The sequence below is a fragment of the Strigops habroptila genome, chromosome 16 (assembly GCF_004027225.2).
Source record: "Strigops habroptila isolate Jane chromosome 16, bStrHab1.2.pri, whole genome shotgun sequence".
Taxonomy (NCBI): Eukaryota; Metazoa; Chordata; class Aves; order Psittaciformes; family Psittacidae; genus Strigops; species Strigops habroptila.
The window spans coordinates 8,265,534-8,282,067 of record NC_044292.2 but is presented as its reverse complement, the minus strand read 5'-3'; the positions used below and the strand labels follow the sequence as shown (position 1 = coordinate 8,282,067).

The following is a 16,534-nucleotide window of genomic DNA, read 5'->3' as shown; positions in this document are numbered from 1 at the left end:
AAAAAAATAGGAAGACAAATCCATATGGCTGCTTCCAGCATGAGGGAGCTCTTCTTTCTTATAGAACCCCATTACAAATACTGGTAAGAAAATAACTATTATCCCAACACTTAAAAAAAATTCTTCTAGGCCATGTGACAGAGACTTGTGATTTGCCAAAGCTCATCTTATAAAGAAAGGAATGCAAGAATGGGAAACTCCTTTTTTGTTGTGCTGGATGTGGTAGGACTTATTTTCAAAACAGAACTGAAATACTTGAGGAAAAAGCTTTTTTGAAGCCTTCTTTCTCAAACAGATCAGTTCATAATCTGCTCTTCAGAGTAAAAGATCTGATATCAGGAGATAACAATAATGTAAAAGAGAATTAAAATTTTAGATGCAAAAAATATCCACTTTAAACCTGGAATAAAATAAAATTATCTGTAGGAGCTGTCAGATCTAGGTATAGTAATCAGCAATATCTCAACTTTTCATTAAGCTGAGGATGTTTTAGTAGGAGATAAAAGTGCAACACTGCCATCTGGGGAAAAAAAAACAACCCAACACCCCATGGAAAAAAGGCTCAGGAATAATTCAAGATTTACAACGGTAGGGCAACAGAAGCTGATCGTGTTTCAAAAACAATATGTCAGAAGCAATGGTCATACAACATGTTGCATTTTCAAACCAGTTGCACAGAGCAAAGCTGACATCCTCTCCAAAAAATGCCATCTGCCCAGAAGTGGGAAGCATCTACCAAGCAACTGAAGTGTTTAAACAGCCTTGTAATATAAGAAAATACAAACTAACTCAAAATAAGACTTCTAAAATAACAGCATTAGTACTAAGCGAACAACTACAAAATCTCTCTGCAAGATGTAAAAATATTATTGTTGAGATTTTCTACAAGCACTGAAAATGTACCCAATCTTTTTGTCCTCAGTAGGTTGGCTAGGAAAAAATAACAACAGTAAACCACACAACACCCCAAATCACAGTTTTGAAGAACTGCGCTACCTTTTATCTCCTAATCCAACAACTCAAGGAGCTGAAGCCGTCTGATTGATGTGACAGGACATCAAAGCTCAGCTCGCCCTGAAAGAATTATGTTCATAGATGTATCCTACATAATGTTCTCCATTTTAAGCAGAGGAAATTTGGAACAGATGAAGATTTAAGGGCCCTTTTTGAAACCATATTGACAGTTCCCACTAAGATAAAAATAACAGCGTATAAACGAGTAATTCAGATTAAAGACTGGTAAATGAAACCATTTGGTGCATTTCCTTGGTGTCAGAGAAAACATCTAGACTGACAGGAACAAGTTTTGCCACTTTACTGATACTTAAACTAGAGTTAACTATTATTTATTTGTATTTTGACACATTGTAGAAACACCAAAAGGAAGTTCAGAGCTACATTGGTGCAAACTCATCAACACATACACACCCACAAACACCCATAAAGATCTTGTGAAAGTGCTAGATGGTGCCTAAGAAGAGTTTGATGTAGATGTACACAAGGTTATAGCAAGACACTAAGGATCGATTTTTATTTTTTTTTGCCATTTTCAAAATACAGGTTATGAATGCTCAACTCCAAAACACTATTATAGTTTGGACTGCTTGGTTTGGTTTATTTCTCAAATTCGGTGGGTTACCGTTGCCCAATAGTGGATGTAAATAGATCAACAACAGCCCCAAAGCAAACCTTTTGCCAGGATAGCTTATTTACTTGGAAAATCGTTTTAAGACACACCAGGAAACCAGCTGTTTGGCCAGTACAAGCAGCATTTCCACTAGAGGACTCTCTGGGTTAACTATCCCACGCTTCAGCTGAAGAACAAGCAGAACTCCGAGCATCTTTACACAGGAGAGGCTTTGCTTTGGCCACAGCTTATTCAGAGATGGAAATCGAAGATCAAAGTATCATTAGAAAACAAAACAACACAACTTTATAGAGCTAATGGCATTAACCATTTCACAGACTTGCTCTCATGAAATGGTGGTTAAATCATCAACACTAATACAAAACAATCTGTTGTTTTTCCTCTTTCCCCTCTGGTCTGACCACTTGGACGTCTAGTACTGTTTATTTTTGTTATTTTATTTCCCCTAACAGTTTTGAATGAATCCTCTCAAGGCTGGGTGCTTTGTTTACATTCATGGGAGATTACTCGGCCGTAGAAGCAAGTTTTCTCAGGCAGCTTCGGGTGAAGCAGCCGGGCCGCTGGCTCAGTGTGTACGCTGGCAGGGCACCCCTTTGAGGAAAGGGGAGAGAAGGGACCTTTTTTTGCTGTTAAAGGGTCTTTTTAGAGTGAGAACGAGAGCTAAGCCCACGGATTACCTCAGCAAAGGCCGCTTCCCCTCAGGACTCCCCACCGGTGGCCGCCACTTCTGCCCCTCGCCTCAACACCGCTCCAGTCCGGCCCTGACACGGCCCCACGGTCCCCGCCCAAGCTCCCCTGCTCCTCCCGCCGAGGCCTCGTGCCTACGGCAGGCGAGACAGCTCACTACCTCAGGGGGCTCCTGCGAGAGTGGAGGCGCGAGTCCGCTGTCCCCACAGCGTGGTAGCGGTGGTACCCGCCTCTCTCAGGCTCGAGACCTCTTTCCGGCACGGCGAGGTCCGGGAACGCCCCGGCGGCAGCCCCGCGAAAGCGAGAAGGAGGAAAGCGGATGGTAAGCCCTGAGGCGGCCGCAACCCCGGCCCGCCGCCTCACCCGTCATTCTCACAGGAGCCGCGTACCTGCCGGTGGCTTCTCCGATTGGCTGCAGGTGTTTCTCTAGCGCTTCCTCGCACGCTTTTTATTGGCTGAAATGCTCTTACTCCCCAGGTAACGGTTCCCGGCCTATGATTGGTCGTGAGTGGGCGGGATCTTTCGGGGGATTGGCTTCAGGTGTGTTGGAGCTTCCTATTGGCTGGCAGGTAGTGTAGGAGTGGTTCTATTGGCTGTGGGCGCTAACCTTCTTAGTCCGCCATGTTCGGCGTGGTGGCGCCGTTGCCAGGAGTGCTGGCGGGAGCGGGGTGTTGAAGCGGGCGGTAGTTGAAGGGGGACCCGGCTGGGGAGGATCCGGTGGCTTCTCTCACGTTACTCCTCTCCTCGCTGCGCGCCGCCGCTGTTCTTCCGCGGGGACCCGTCGGCGGGGAGTCAAAGTCCGCTCCTAAACTTCTTCGTCGGACTTTGAGCAACTTCAGGCCGTGGAAGGTGTAGCCCGGCACCGCTGAGACGCGGGCCCCAGGCTTTGGCGTGGCAACTCTGTCGGCCGGAGCAGGTAGGGAGAGGCAGCCCCGGAGGCCTTTTGGGGGTGAAGCCGCTGCGCCGTGTTGTGCCCAGTCTGGGTCGCTGCCAGGCTCGGGCTCGGCGGGCGCTGAGAGGATCCCGGGGTCGGGCGGGGGGGACCGGCGGGTTCCTCCGAATCCTGTGGAGAGGAGAGGGCGGGAGGCGGAATTCTGGAGTCTCCTGGTACCTGTGGCCCTGCTTCCCCAGGCAGCGGGGCTGGGGCGCTCTCTGGGTGTGTGTATATGAGTATATGGGAAGGTGGAGGTAACTTTCAATAAACAGGATGTTTGTCAGTCTCTAGTCATAAAAGTAATTAAAATTGTCCCTTGGAGTTCTGCTTTTCTTGGGTGAGTTTGTAACCAACATCAACTGATAGCAGTCTTCCATTTATATAAAAACTATTCTGTGTTAACATACTCTACTCTTCAGAAGAAAAAAGCCAGAAGCTGTGTTGATGAATAAGTAAAGATTTCTTCAGGGCCAAGAGGGAACTGTTGGGTGTTTTATTAAAAAAAAAAAAATCCTTAAATGCTTGGGCTATTTCTGTAAAACTGGATTGTACAGGATATTTTTAACTGATTTAATTTCTGTGCAGGTCAATGGTCTTGTATATTTCTCTTTCAATTTCTCACTGTTCTATGTAAAGCTATTTGTGTTTATAAAATTTGACTACTCATTTGTTCAGTAGTGTCTGTATATTCATCTCTCTTCTGGTTTTCTTTCTGTGCAGCTGCATTGAAAATCATCTGGAGGAGAAACACACGTTTTGCGTGTGAAGCTGTTCACTTCAGGATTAAATGAATTATATGTCTTGAATGAACTTATTTCTTTATAATTTTATTTAGACTGCTAAATACACACCATGCCTAGCAGAATGGGCTCAAAAATGGATTTGAACAAAGACTTCATCAGAGTAAAAACACACTATAGTGGGTAAGTCATCATGGTCTCTATATTGTGTCCTGTCTAATTTTGAAGCATATTCAGCAGAAGTTCATAGTCTGATCTAGTGATAGAGTAACCAGGGCGTTGGTGGATTTGTAGTTTATGTCAGATCAGGTGGGTAAACTTCTGAGCTAATAAAATACCATCCAGCCTCCTGCAGCATGCTGATTGTGGAAGAGAGCTGGTTGTCTATTCTTCTGTCAAAGGAGGGGAGAAAATGTGTGAAACTGACATATGGCTATGCTGGGTTGATGGATTATTGATTTCTGTTTCATGGTCACAGGCAGGTATAGACCCATTTCTTGCATTCAGATGCAGTTGTTATATTTTATATCTACTTTATAATAAAGATATGATACATCTTAAAAGTCACTGCTGAAATTAGCAGGAGACAACGAAGTAGAGGTTTCCACCTAGAGTTGTCAGTTTGTGACTGTACTCCTTGGGATGAAACATGCCATGTTTAACACGAGTCCTTTTCTAGTGGGCATTTTTAGATATGATTTTAACTTACAGCACTTTCTGTCTTGGAAAATTAGAGGAGGTGTTTCTTTGTGGAGAGATATGTAAGTCTTGATGTAATAAGTGGGTGCCATTGGTTTTGTCCTTTTTTTTTGTTTGTCTTGGAGAAATTTTAGAAGGAGTTATTATTGGAATTACTTAGATAAATATGAGAAATGAGGGAATTTTGCTTAGATCACAAGTAAACTGCCTTATGAACTCTGTCTGAAAGACTCATACCATGTATTTGCCATTATTAATAATATTTTCTGCTCTGTAGTGTTGTCCTACACCTCTGAATCATGTCATACAGTTGAAAAGAACATCTGAACTTCAAATACTCAAGTGATGCACTTCTCTGAGGTGCATGGTTATTCATGCTTCTCTGAAACAGCATTAGTGGCTGAGCCTGTAAGGGAAGGTGCTATAAACACAAGTAGAACTTGGTATAAACACTTTGGGATAGCTTGCTGGCAGGTAGTTTTGCTTTAAAGTGAAAGGAGTCTGTCGCTGCCCAGAAAGCCAACCGTATACTGGGCTGCATCAAAAGGAGTGTGACCGATAGGTCGAAGGAGGTGGTCCTGCCCCTCTACTCTGCTCTCGTGAGACCCCACTTGCAGCACTATGCAGTTCTGGTGTCCTCAACATAAGAAGGACATGGAGCTGTTGGAGCAAGTCTGGAGGAGGCCATGAGGATGATCAGGGGCTGGAGCACCTCCTGTATGAAGACAGGCTGAGAAAGTTGGGGCAGGTTCTCAGCCTGGAGAAGAGAAGCTGCGTGGAAACCTCAGAGCCGCCTTCTGATATCTGAAGCAGGCTACAAGGATGCTGGAGAGGGACTCTTCATCAGGGACTGTAGCAAAGGGACAAGGAGTAATGGGTTCAAACTGAAACAAGAGAAGTTCAGGTTAGATATAAGGAAGAAGTTCTTCACTGTGAGGGTGGTGAGGCACTGGAACAGGCTGCCCAAGGAAGTGGTAAATGCTCCATCCCTGGCAGTGTTCAAGGCCAGGTTGTACAGAGTCTTGGGTGACGTGTCTAGTGTGAGGTGTGCCTGCCCATGTCAGGGGGATTAGAACTGGATGATATTAAGGTCCTTTCCAACCCAGACCATTCTATGATTCTATAGAACTTGTCTGTGCAGAAATGGAGGAGGTGATAATACTTGTGTCACTATTAGAATTCACATGCAATTATTATAATGTTCTACAATAAACTACTACTGTAGTTTCTCCTGCAACACTATGTTGAGTAATTTCCATTAGCTGTGAAATCTGTAATATGGCAATTTACAAACCAAGAGTTCTAACTCACTGAATTTTGGGGTTTGTTCTCCTGATCAAATTCTGTGAGTAAGAGTTGATTATTTTTGGCATTATAGCCTATATAACAGATTACCTTAGTATCTCCATTAAATTACTATACTAATCTCTTGAAGAAATTTGACAAACTGCAGGAAATCATTGATGCTTGACAATTTCAGAATTAAGAACAAGCTCATTCAGGTAGCTGCTAAAATATTAAAGTAATAGTACAATATATGATTTTGAAATCCTGGTTAAGAATTTAAACATGAGGAAGTTTAAACTATGTGAATGTTGAATCTATCTGGAGTCCTAGTATCTTAGGTATTCGTGTTTCTGGGTGTGACAGAGTTCCTAACATAGCATAGTATAAATAACTGCCTAAGTAGATTGCAAAAGAAAGTAAACTTGTGTAATTCTCACTTCATTATTTCAGTTTAGTTTATCTGGTTTATACCTGGTTGCTTGAAATCACTTCTTTTAAATAGAGCAGTGATGCAGTATGGTTTGCTCTGTTACCTTTGTTTTAAATGGTGACACATTTAATCAATTTCACACAATTAATCTCTCCTGCTATAACTGCTCGTCCATAACTTGCTGGTCATTAGTCCTTCAGATTACTCTGTAGCATCTAGTTTCAGATACCTGACAAAAAAGCGTCCTGTGGGATTCTGTAGTGTTAAATAACAAATGATTTTGATTTATCTGTGCCCTGATTGCCTAATGTGGCTATACAGATATTAAGGTTAAACACAGTGTATCTCAAAGGCGCATGGATGTTATGGAGATAATAACAATTTGAATAAATATAATTAGTGCTTGCATTTGCAAAGACCGATTGGTATTTGTTTGTAGCGTGCATAGTAGAGTATTGTCTTACTGCATATTTTTAGTGTTTGGATATTATTTAGGTACTTGAGAAAGCATGATTGTCCAGAGCTACCACAGAGCTATAGCTGCTTGGTTTTGTGACCAGTTTGAGGGGGCAGTGCATGAATTAATGAGCTGCATTTGTTAGTGACCTTGGTATAAGGCATTGCATCAGGTCTCAAACACTACTTTGAGAACTGGTTTGATCTCTTACTTTTGTAAGTGCTTAAAATGTGACTCTTTTGATGGGGATATATTCTTAAGCTTAACCTCATGTCGTGGTTTGAGCAACACCTCAACTGACAGCTCTCAGTATTGTACAGTAATGTGGATATACAAGTTGGCAGTTAGCATACATATTTCTTTTTCCATCATTATTATGAAGAATTAAGTTGCTGTTCTTTGAGAACTTTACAAATTGTAGGTTAAAGATATACTTGAAAAGGTAGCAGTGCTTTTAATCTGAATTTGAACCTCAGTATAGTTCTTAAATGATTGGTTTAGAGCTTTGCTTATTATAATTTTTCTCAGCAAAAACAAAATACAAAGTTTGTGTGCATATAATTTAAAATGTAAGTTGTAGAATCGAAGATCCTCAGTTCAGTGTAGCACCTTTAGGCTTCTGGTTGAAAGATATAAGTAGGTAAAGTATGTAATATAGCACATATTCTAAAATGACTTGTCACGCAGTATGAAAATAGGAAAATTATCTCAGTCTTGCTGGGGAACTTCTGAGATATTTACTGTATTAAACTAAGAGGAGAAGAATTACATATGCCAGTAGGTATTAACTACAAAACTGTTTCCTAATTATCCTCTAGAAGGTTTTGAAAGCACCGAGGTAGAATCACAGGATAGTTTGAGTTGGAAAGGACCTTAAGATTATCCAGTTCCAACACCCCCCTCCCCCCCGCCATGGACAGGGACACCTCACACTAGACCATGGCGCCCAAGGCTTTGTACAACCTGGCCTGGAACACTGCCAGGGATGGAGCATTTACCGCTTCCTTGAGCAGCCTGTTCCAGTGCCTCACCACCCTCACAGTAAGGAACTTCCTTATATCTAACCTGAACTTCTCTTGTTTCAGTTTGAAGCCATTACCCCTTGTCCCTTCACTACAGTCCCTGATGAAGGTCCCTCTCCAGCATCCTTGTAGCCCTCTTCAGATACTGGAAGCTGCTCTGAGGTCTCCATGCAGCTTCTCTTCTCCTGGCTGAACAGCCTCAACTTTCTCAGCCTGTGTTCATACGGGAGATGACTTAAGTACCTCTTCTCTTTCTTCCTGCACTTGTTTAATCAGTTGGTTTCCTTGAGTCTGTCATTTGAAAAATATTTAGAAAATAGGAGGTCTAGTTTGCATTCTCAGGTTTTTGTTTTGCAAAATTTTTTCTTCATTTTATTTTTCTAAATCTTTGTCCTGCTTTGACAGTACTGTGTGGCATTTCATATGAGGAATGCTGGTTCTGTAGCATGATTTTGCAACGTAGCATCCATAGGTGGAATTACTGGAATATGCAGGCTAAAGCAGATATTTTCTGATAAAAGCTTATGTTTTCATCTTGTGCAGGGACATCCTGATAACAAACTTGGATGCATCAATGAGCTATGATGAACTTTGTGATGAAGTACATGAGATGTGTAATTTACAGCAGGAACAGCCAATTACCCTCAAGTGGATTGATGATGAAGGTATTGTACTGAAATACTACTTAAGCATTCTTGAGTTTATTGTTCATTGTGGTACTAAGAAGGAGCATTGAGGAAACTTGTTTATACAAGTTTCATGTTGTGGAGTTACTTTTCATTTCTAAATACCAGGGTATGGCTTACAAAGCAGGGAGTTAGAGAAGTGAGCCCCAAAACATGGATGATGGCAGAAGCACTTGAATTCACTTCTGTAGAAGTGAAGGCTATGTAAAACTTTAGTATTTTACTATTCCATACTTCTATACTGAATGCAGAGTTTTAATTTCAGATTTTCATCAGCCTAATGCTGTACCCCTCCAAATTCTTAACTTCAAATTCTTGGCAAGAACACTTTGATTTTTACCCTGTCAGCATTTGCCTTAAAAAAAATAAGAAATTAATCTTTACTTGGTGGTCATGAGTCACATTTGGTGGGCAAGGTTGCTGCGGGAAGGGTGGGTGTTCCACAAAGCTGCCAGGATTTAGAGTGACCCCCTTGCTCATTTGCTCGCTTTCTGTGTATTGTGATGTACAGCAGTTTACGTGTGTCTGCTTACGTGGATTTGTGGATTAATTACCTAGTTTTAACCAAAATAACCCTCACAAGGTAACACCGATAATGCGAGCACAGGCAGACAACAAGAAAATGGTGGAACTGACATTTCTCCTTCCTACTTGGAAACATGAACTCTATCAGCCACAGAAAAGGGGAAAACAATGGCCATCTAATCAGATGTGGCAAGAAGTCAGTCAAGAAGATTCAAAATTATCAAGAACAGTATTTGATATATGTATTTACATCCACTGTTTTTAATGATGAACCTCACCCTAAGTGTGTGTTGAGATAACAGGTAATGCAAGAGCAGCTGATTGACATCAGGGAAGGTGAAAATTTACTCACTGCATGCCGACAAAATCTTTGCATAAATGGTGGTTGGGATTGAAGAATGGGTGTTAGGATCTAGTAAGCACAGCCAACGATGCACTTCTTCCATTTGGGTCTATGTATCTTTATGATATCCTTTTCTTCTTTAGCTATGACACCATTAAAACTGAAATAAACTGAGCTTAGAACTAGACCTTTGACTCATTATATCAAAATATTAAACCTAGATTATCAAAAGTTATGAAGCATGTTTAATCACATAGCTCTTAAAAATATTTTTAATATTTAATATTTTGAGGTACATCTTTGTGCCATTGAAAAATAATTTTTAATATTTATCTCATCCTTTAAAGATTTCTGTATGTGTATGTTTTTATAATGCACATAACTTGCATAATAGGGATTTGTGCTCTAAAAATTTAATGATGGACTGTGCTTCCAAAAAAGTTTGGAGACCACTGATCTAGAGTCTATCATGGGTGGTTAAAACAGTATTTCTGCTGTTTTAACAGAAGATAATACCAGAGAGGTATTATCTTCCAGTTCAGATGTCGTCACTTAAACTGATCAGGATTTATACCTTGGAAAGGTCATCTTCTGATGTATAGGTTTCAGTAATATGTGATTTAAGATTAATTCTATCTCTACGTAAGTGTTGGCATATTTGTGTCCCATCCATAACTTTCATCTGTATGTTTTTTTTATACTTTTTAATTGTAGATTGCTTTTTGTCAGTCTGGCAAGAGGCTCAACTAGAATCTATGTGTACCTCCATAGCTTCATGGTTCTGTAGTCAATGAAGTTAAGGTAGTAAGATGCCATCATCTGCATCTGAAGATGCCATCTGAAGTTAAGGTAGTAAGATGCCAGCATTTTAAGAAAGGGTAAATTAACTTTGAATTAAACTGAAGTTTTCAGGTTATTAGGAAGTGATTTTTGCCCTTTTTTTTTTTTTGTGCTGTGTTTTAAAGATCTTTAAGCATATCTATTCACTTTTCTGTTTTGTTGTCCCCTTGCAAACCAACACACTATATTTCTAGCTACACAGTTTCCGTAAAAGTAGAAGGGGGGAAAAAAAAAAAGTGATGATATATTTTGGCTTTGATCAAAATGCCAGCTTAATATCAAATGATTGCTAGAAAACCAATCCTGGAGGCTGGTATGTTTCTTGCTAACTGAAATTCTCTACTTAATTCTTCAGTCATAAATTTGCCTGTGTTGCCTTTTTTTTCAGGTGACCCATGTACCATCTCATCTCAGATGGAGCTGGAAGAAGCATTCCGTTTGTATTGTCAGAACAGAGACGAAGGGCTGATTATTCATGGCAAGTATTACACAGTTCAAGAACCTGTATGCATTTGTTGGTAATTACAAATGCTTCTTCAATGTGAGATTGGACAACGCCTTTGCCCATTGAATAACATTCTTAATGTAGCTGGTGCACTGGAGTTTAATGTTGTAAGAACGAAAGCGTTCTTTTGGGTGTGGAGCCCAAAGCTGAAACAATTCAGTAGGCTTTGAGGGAGGTTGGGGTTCTAAACTGCACAGATTTGGTAACACTGTAGTCAAGCACAAGGTCTTGCCAGTATGGAACCAAATTTTGGTTATGTAATTTCTCATGCAGAATTATTTAAAGGCTTCCAGAAACTGTCTTTGTGTAAATATATTCAAGAATCAAGGAAGAAATATTACTGAGAATATTTTAACTTAAAAATCTAATGTTTTTGTTTCAGTTTTCCCAAGTATTCCAGAGAAACCTGGCATGCCTTGTCCAGGAGAAGACAGTGAGTACTAAAATGTTACCAAGTTTTAGTTTAATATTTTTCAGTCATATAAAGAAATATGCTCAAGGGTTTTTGTAACTTACTGTTACATCTGTTTTGTGATTTCTTAATCGAATGTAAAATGTTTGTTTTCTCGACATTATAGTGCTGTTTTAATGTTTCTGAGGATTAATACTGGTTTCCAGTAGCTGGTGTATTGGGAGGAGAGATATCAGAATTTTAAATGCACATTTGAATGTGGTCCTTTTCTTTTGTACTTCTTTTGGTTTCTTGCAGGGAAAAGAAATGATGTACTGAGGAGAGAGATGCAGCCTTTTTTTATGAAAAGGTTATTAATTTCTAAAAAATCCTGTGAAAAGTAGATAAACCTCCAGAGGAAGGGTGCGTGATTGATATGGATCTTATTTTGGTGATGATGTTTTGGGATGCCTGGGTAGTTCGGTATCTTGTGTGCTTTTGACTTTATGAGAATTACAGTGCTGAATTTGGGGATTAGCTAGCCTTAGAATGCTTGTCATGCTCTTCGAGGGCAGATTTTGATGCCAAAGCTCAATGGAAATGTTAATACTCCCAGCATAAATCTTCAGTGTTCTGTGAAACAGCTGTCTTGCAGTGAATTTATTTCAGTGTCTAACTTTGGGGTGCCTCCCCCCTTAATTCTGCTACTAAGAATGGGGCAATCAGGTCTAGCATCACTGCAGTATTTGGAGTTGTTCCACAACATGCCAAAACCTATTTTGTTTTCTTCTAATTTGTTGGCTGAAAACTGTAGGGAGTGAGCTCATCTGGGCTCTGTTTTTCCAGTCTAAGAACTTGGAAGAACCAGCTGCCTCTACCTCTGCTTCTGTTTCTGTAGCTGTTTAAAGGGGGAAGGAGGAAATGCTCATGTACAAATCTAGGCTGGTGCTAGTCCCAGATAGAATCATTTGTGACAACACAGAGCAAACTAACGTGAAATACTGTCAAGAAATGTAAGCTAAGTGGAGGAGAGAAAAGACTTGCTCAAAAGGGTATCTGTGCGAGTAATGTGGCATAATAAAGTTCACTGCAATGTAATGATCTCATTAGAAGTGTAGATGTTTTGGTACAAAAGTTTGTGTTAATTTATTAGGGGTGTTAGTTATTTAAAGCTGCAAGATGAACTACAGAACCACACAGATTAGTGTGGCTCAGGTGACCTGGTTTTTCTGTCTGTGGGGTATTTTTCCCTGTGTGGTTTTATATGTGGTCATGTTGAATCATACTTTGGTGGCTTAAAAAGCCTGTTTTGTAGGATGTGCTTGGTGAGTGATTTGTGGTCAGGTTTCTCATAATTTAATGAATAAATTCAGTTCACATTGCCTCTGCATCCACGGGGCCTGCGTGGAAATCTAGTGGTGGGGCCTAGTTGTAACTATTTTCAAATCTGTTTACAACAGGCCTATTAAATTGTATTGGTGTTAATTTAGCATAAACTAATGCATTCAGTGGTATTGCTTGTTAGCGAGAGGCATACAACAAACATGTGCATTGCACACGGGCTGTATGGAAATGTTATTGAGATTGGTGATACAGTTCATTTAAAGCATTATTTTGACAGGACTAAAATACTGTCATTTTTTCAGAAAATATTTGGTATGTTTCAAATCAAATTATTATTTTTTTTATGATGCTTTATCATCATAGTTAAGTTCATAGGAAATCCTCTTAAAAAATGAGAATGTTCCGAATGTTCTTTTCTACAGCATCATGTTTACAGTGTAAAGGAGCTGATGAGTTTGCCTTGAGTGATTTCCGGAGACAGATACACTGTTAACTAGTTGCTCTGCCCAAAACGGGCTTCTACTTAAATTAGCAGTCTCAAAGTGTGGACTTCTGGTTTGTTACAGAACTACAGCCAGTTTGAAATGGGATTTTTCAACAAACCTATTCAACTGCTAAGTAATCTCGCTCGCAATATATCACTTGTTCTTATTAGGTCATGGAGTGGTTATTTCAAATAGTATGTGATCTTCTGAGTTACAAGTATTTTTGTGGTGAACTTCTGTAGAATTGTGGGGTTCTCGTTCCAGTTCCTTCAGAACAACAATGCTTTGGAAGTAGAATGCAGAAATACATACAGAATGTTCCACATTCATGTTGAAATCTAATGATAGAGTTGCTAGCTGGCTGGGGCTTTTGTGAAATGGATGTGGTTTTGAGATTGTACCAGCCAGCAAAGCTTGAAATAAATGCATGTAATCCATTAACAGAATAACCTATGTGACTAATATCGCAATTCTATTTGCATGCCTTAAGAAAAGTTCTTTTTATGCTCCAAGAACCCACCTTCTTGTATTGATGTGATGCTATCTGCAAGATTGAATTTGGAGTCTCCAGTATATGAACCTGTGTTGTCTCTGTATTCTTTAGCTCCTGAATTTTGGCACCTTTTTCTTTTCTATTTTTTCATGCCAGACCCAGCTCCCAGTCCAAAGGTATGGTGTCTGTTGTAGAAATGGTACCTTTTACCTTCAGCCAGCCACCTAACCCATCCCTGCAGGCTGGGGTGGCAGTGGGTGAGGTGGCAGGATTTCTGAACCACCTTGCATATCTCCCCAGACACTGAATGTGACCTCTCTTGGGTGTTTCTAGCATCTGCTGGACCGGAGGTGGTACTTGATTACAGTGCTTCCTGATAAAGATGGCAGAGATCTAGGCCAGTCTTTTGTGTTTAAAAATATTTTAACTTTCTTAGACTAGCTCTTCTTTTGGGATTGATACTAAGGCTGTTAGAGTTGTTTAGGTTTGTATTTTCCTTCTATACTCATAAGCGATGCCTTCCTGATAGCCTGATATAAAGCACGGGATCTAATTGGCAGTTTAGAACTTAGTTATTGTAGTCTCAGCTTATTTTCGCTGACAGATCTTGGTCTGATTTATCACTCCTGCTGCTGCAGTGCATTGTATAACGAAGCATGTTCAGCTGAACAATTCCAATCGATTTGGAGGACTTCCCTAATGGAATTGCTGGTTTTCTCAGAGAAATACTTGGTTTTGTGACATCAGCTCCTTGACATCCATGCCATGTTTTAGTTTGTGCCTCAGCTGCTAGCTATAGCCTCTCAAGGGAGCCAGTACCACCCGTGCCTGGATACATGAGCAGAGATGTGAAAGAGAGAGACGGGGGTAACCAGTCTTCCATTAAATATTTGCTCTTTAATGTTGGAGCTGATCCTGCCTATTGTCCTTGGTATCTAATGGTATTCAAACAGAGGCATCCGTGGAATAAAGGGGGAAAATGTTTCATTTCATACCTACTACGTCGTAAAGCGTAAAGAATTACATGCTGAAGAAGCTAAAGAATAAAACCCAGTGAGTAATGCATGCTTTTTCTGTAAATTTTATGTATCATTGTGATTGCTGCTATGAATTGAGGCCATTGATGCAGTCTGTGTGTACGTGTGGTGCAGTAGATAATAGAACTCAGCATTCTGGTTATGATACAGTTGCTTTGCCAGCCACCCTCCTTTGCAGCCATAGATTGTTACAAATGCAGAGATTCCTCCTGCCTCTCATGCGTAGGGATGTGGCTGAGAGATCTCTCAGAAATGCTGATAAAATTGCATTGAAAGGACTCTTGGGGGATGTATTTTAGGAGGAAAAGAGCAGAAGAGTGAGTGATGCTGCTGCTGCTAATATTGGAGATTAAGGGAAGAAATGTATCCAAAAACCCCTGACGGTATGTGTGCAGGGCCTGTTTATTGTAAGATTGCTGATGTAAAGATTAACGATTTAGCAGCATCATTTTCCAGGGCCTTTTTCTTGAATTGTGTTTAGTGGATTGTCTGAGATAGATGTGTGTTAATTCTGAGATACTTGTTTTGAATTAGGGTTTACTTAGTTTATTCTGACAGTATGAGAAACTGTGCTAGTACACTTCTGCATTTTTATATCGGAACAAATAGGTGCGTGTATTTAATGTTAAAATTTGTCTTGCATTTGGGTAGCTAGTGCTAACAAATTTTAGGGTTGTTTTTGCTGTTTTCTTCACTAAATAGAAAAATGCAGACTAGGAAACCTTTAATTTCACCAAATGTTTTTAATGTATAAGTACTTACGGCATTAGTATGACAGTAATGTTTTTATTATCTAATATTTCTGGCTGATTTTGCTGCCTTATTTTTTTGTTAATGATTACACTGTGTTGTAAATGTCTCTTATGCTCTTTGTTTATCTGTCCAGTATTTTAGCATTAGGTGTTTGGGCTTCGTTTTTCCCCAAGCCATCTTTCTTGAAAATTTAATCATAAGGTTGAGTAAAGGTATCTTACTAACCTAATTATTGTTGTGAGCTGTTTTACTCTAGGTATAGATACTTGCTTTTGCTTTATGTTCTGCCGAATTCTCTAAAATAACTCCGAAAGGCTTCTCGCTACAATAGTGTGGCTTGTAAATATTTTTCTAGCTCACAGGGCAGGTTTTTTTCCCCTTCATTTGTTTCTGTATTGGCAGCAGTGATTAGGTTATTCAGAGCACGTGAACCAATTTCATCCCCCAATGAAGAAAGGAACTATTGCGACCATAGAGACTATTCTGCAGACATAGATTGGATTGCACTGGATAATTAGGCAATCTTGAAACTGGTAGTAACCCTCTCCTGGTTTCTAGTAATTGAACTGACAGAGGGGGAAAATTGTTCTGTTTAAGGTACGTTGTTGCTCAGGAATTGAAAATAGCTGTGTCATAGTTTCTTAAGAGTACCTGAAATATCTTTGTCTGTCTTAACCGTGTGCCATGTTTCTTCATGCGTGGCATGTTTGAAAAACAGACATACAGATTATGAGACAGGGTAAGTTACTGAAACCAGAATTGTAGCTAAAGGTCTGTTCTGTTTATAACTTATTTTTTTAAATTCTGCAATAATGTCAACATTTTTCTTAGCTATGAAACATCCAGTGAAGAATAAAGTGCTAGGCTTCCTTTTTGATAATTGAGGCATGAAATTACAAAGCACCCATCTGGCTGTGGGGTTTGATATCTCCTTTTACTTTAGGATACTGGATTTCTTAGCAGATGTTTGTGTACCAATTTGTAAACTATAAACTAAAAAATACGATGGAATAAGGAATACTTGGACTAGTTTTTAAGGTGTCATAACAAATAGCCTGTGTTGCTTGGAGGTTGCTTTTCCACACCCCTCCATTAGCTGATGGTCAGATTGTAGTATAATCATGCAGGAAAGATGCCACCTGGGTTTAGAAAACTTCTCTTAAATGCAGCGTCTAGCTCCATCCCCCTGTGCTATCTGTCGTACTTCCTCTCCATATACTTCTCATAA

The 16,534-nt window shown here is 39.9% G+C and overlaps 1 protein-coding gene across 5 annotated transcripts in view; it reads left to right on the top strand.

Annotated features, from left to right (window-relative positions):
- Window positions 1–2,809: 2,809 nt before the first annotated feature.
- The window catches only part of PRKCZ (protein kinase C zeta), a 42,336-nt gene continuing 28,611 nt past the window's right edge, over window positions 2,810–16,534 (top strand). For 2 of the 5 annotated variants that reach the window (XR_003994631.1, XM_030508195.1), the window contains exons 1-5: window positions 2,812–3,251; window positions 3,990–4,192; window positions 8,448–8,569; window positions 10,687–10,776; window positions 11,186–11,236. Coding sequence is in view for 3 of the 5 variants with exons in the window: in XM_030508195.1 (XP_030364055.1) it covers window positions 4,122–4,192; window positions 8,448–8,569; window positions 10,687–10,776; window positions 11,186–11,236 (334 nt within the window). In the remaining 2 variants the exon portion in view is untranslated. Of the gene's footprint in view, window positions 3,252–3,989; window positions 4,193–8,447; window positions 8,570–10,686; window positions 10,777–11,185; window positions 11,237–13,681; window positions 14,570–16,534 lie in introns of those variants that run through there. The other 3 variants (XM_030508197.1, XM_030508196.1, XM_030508198.2) reach the window with 3 other exon arrangements.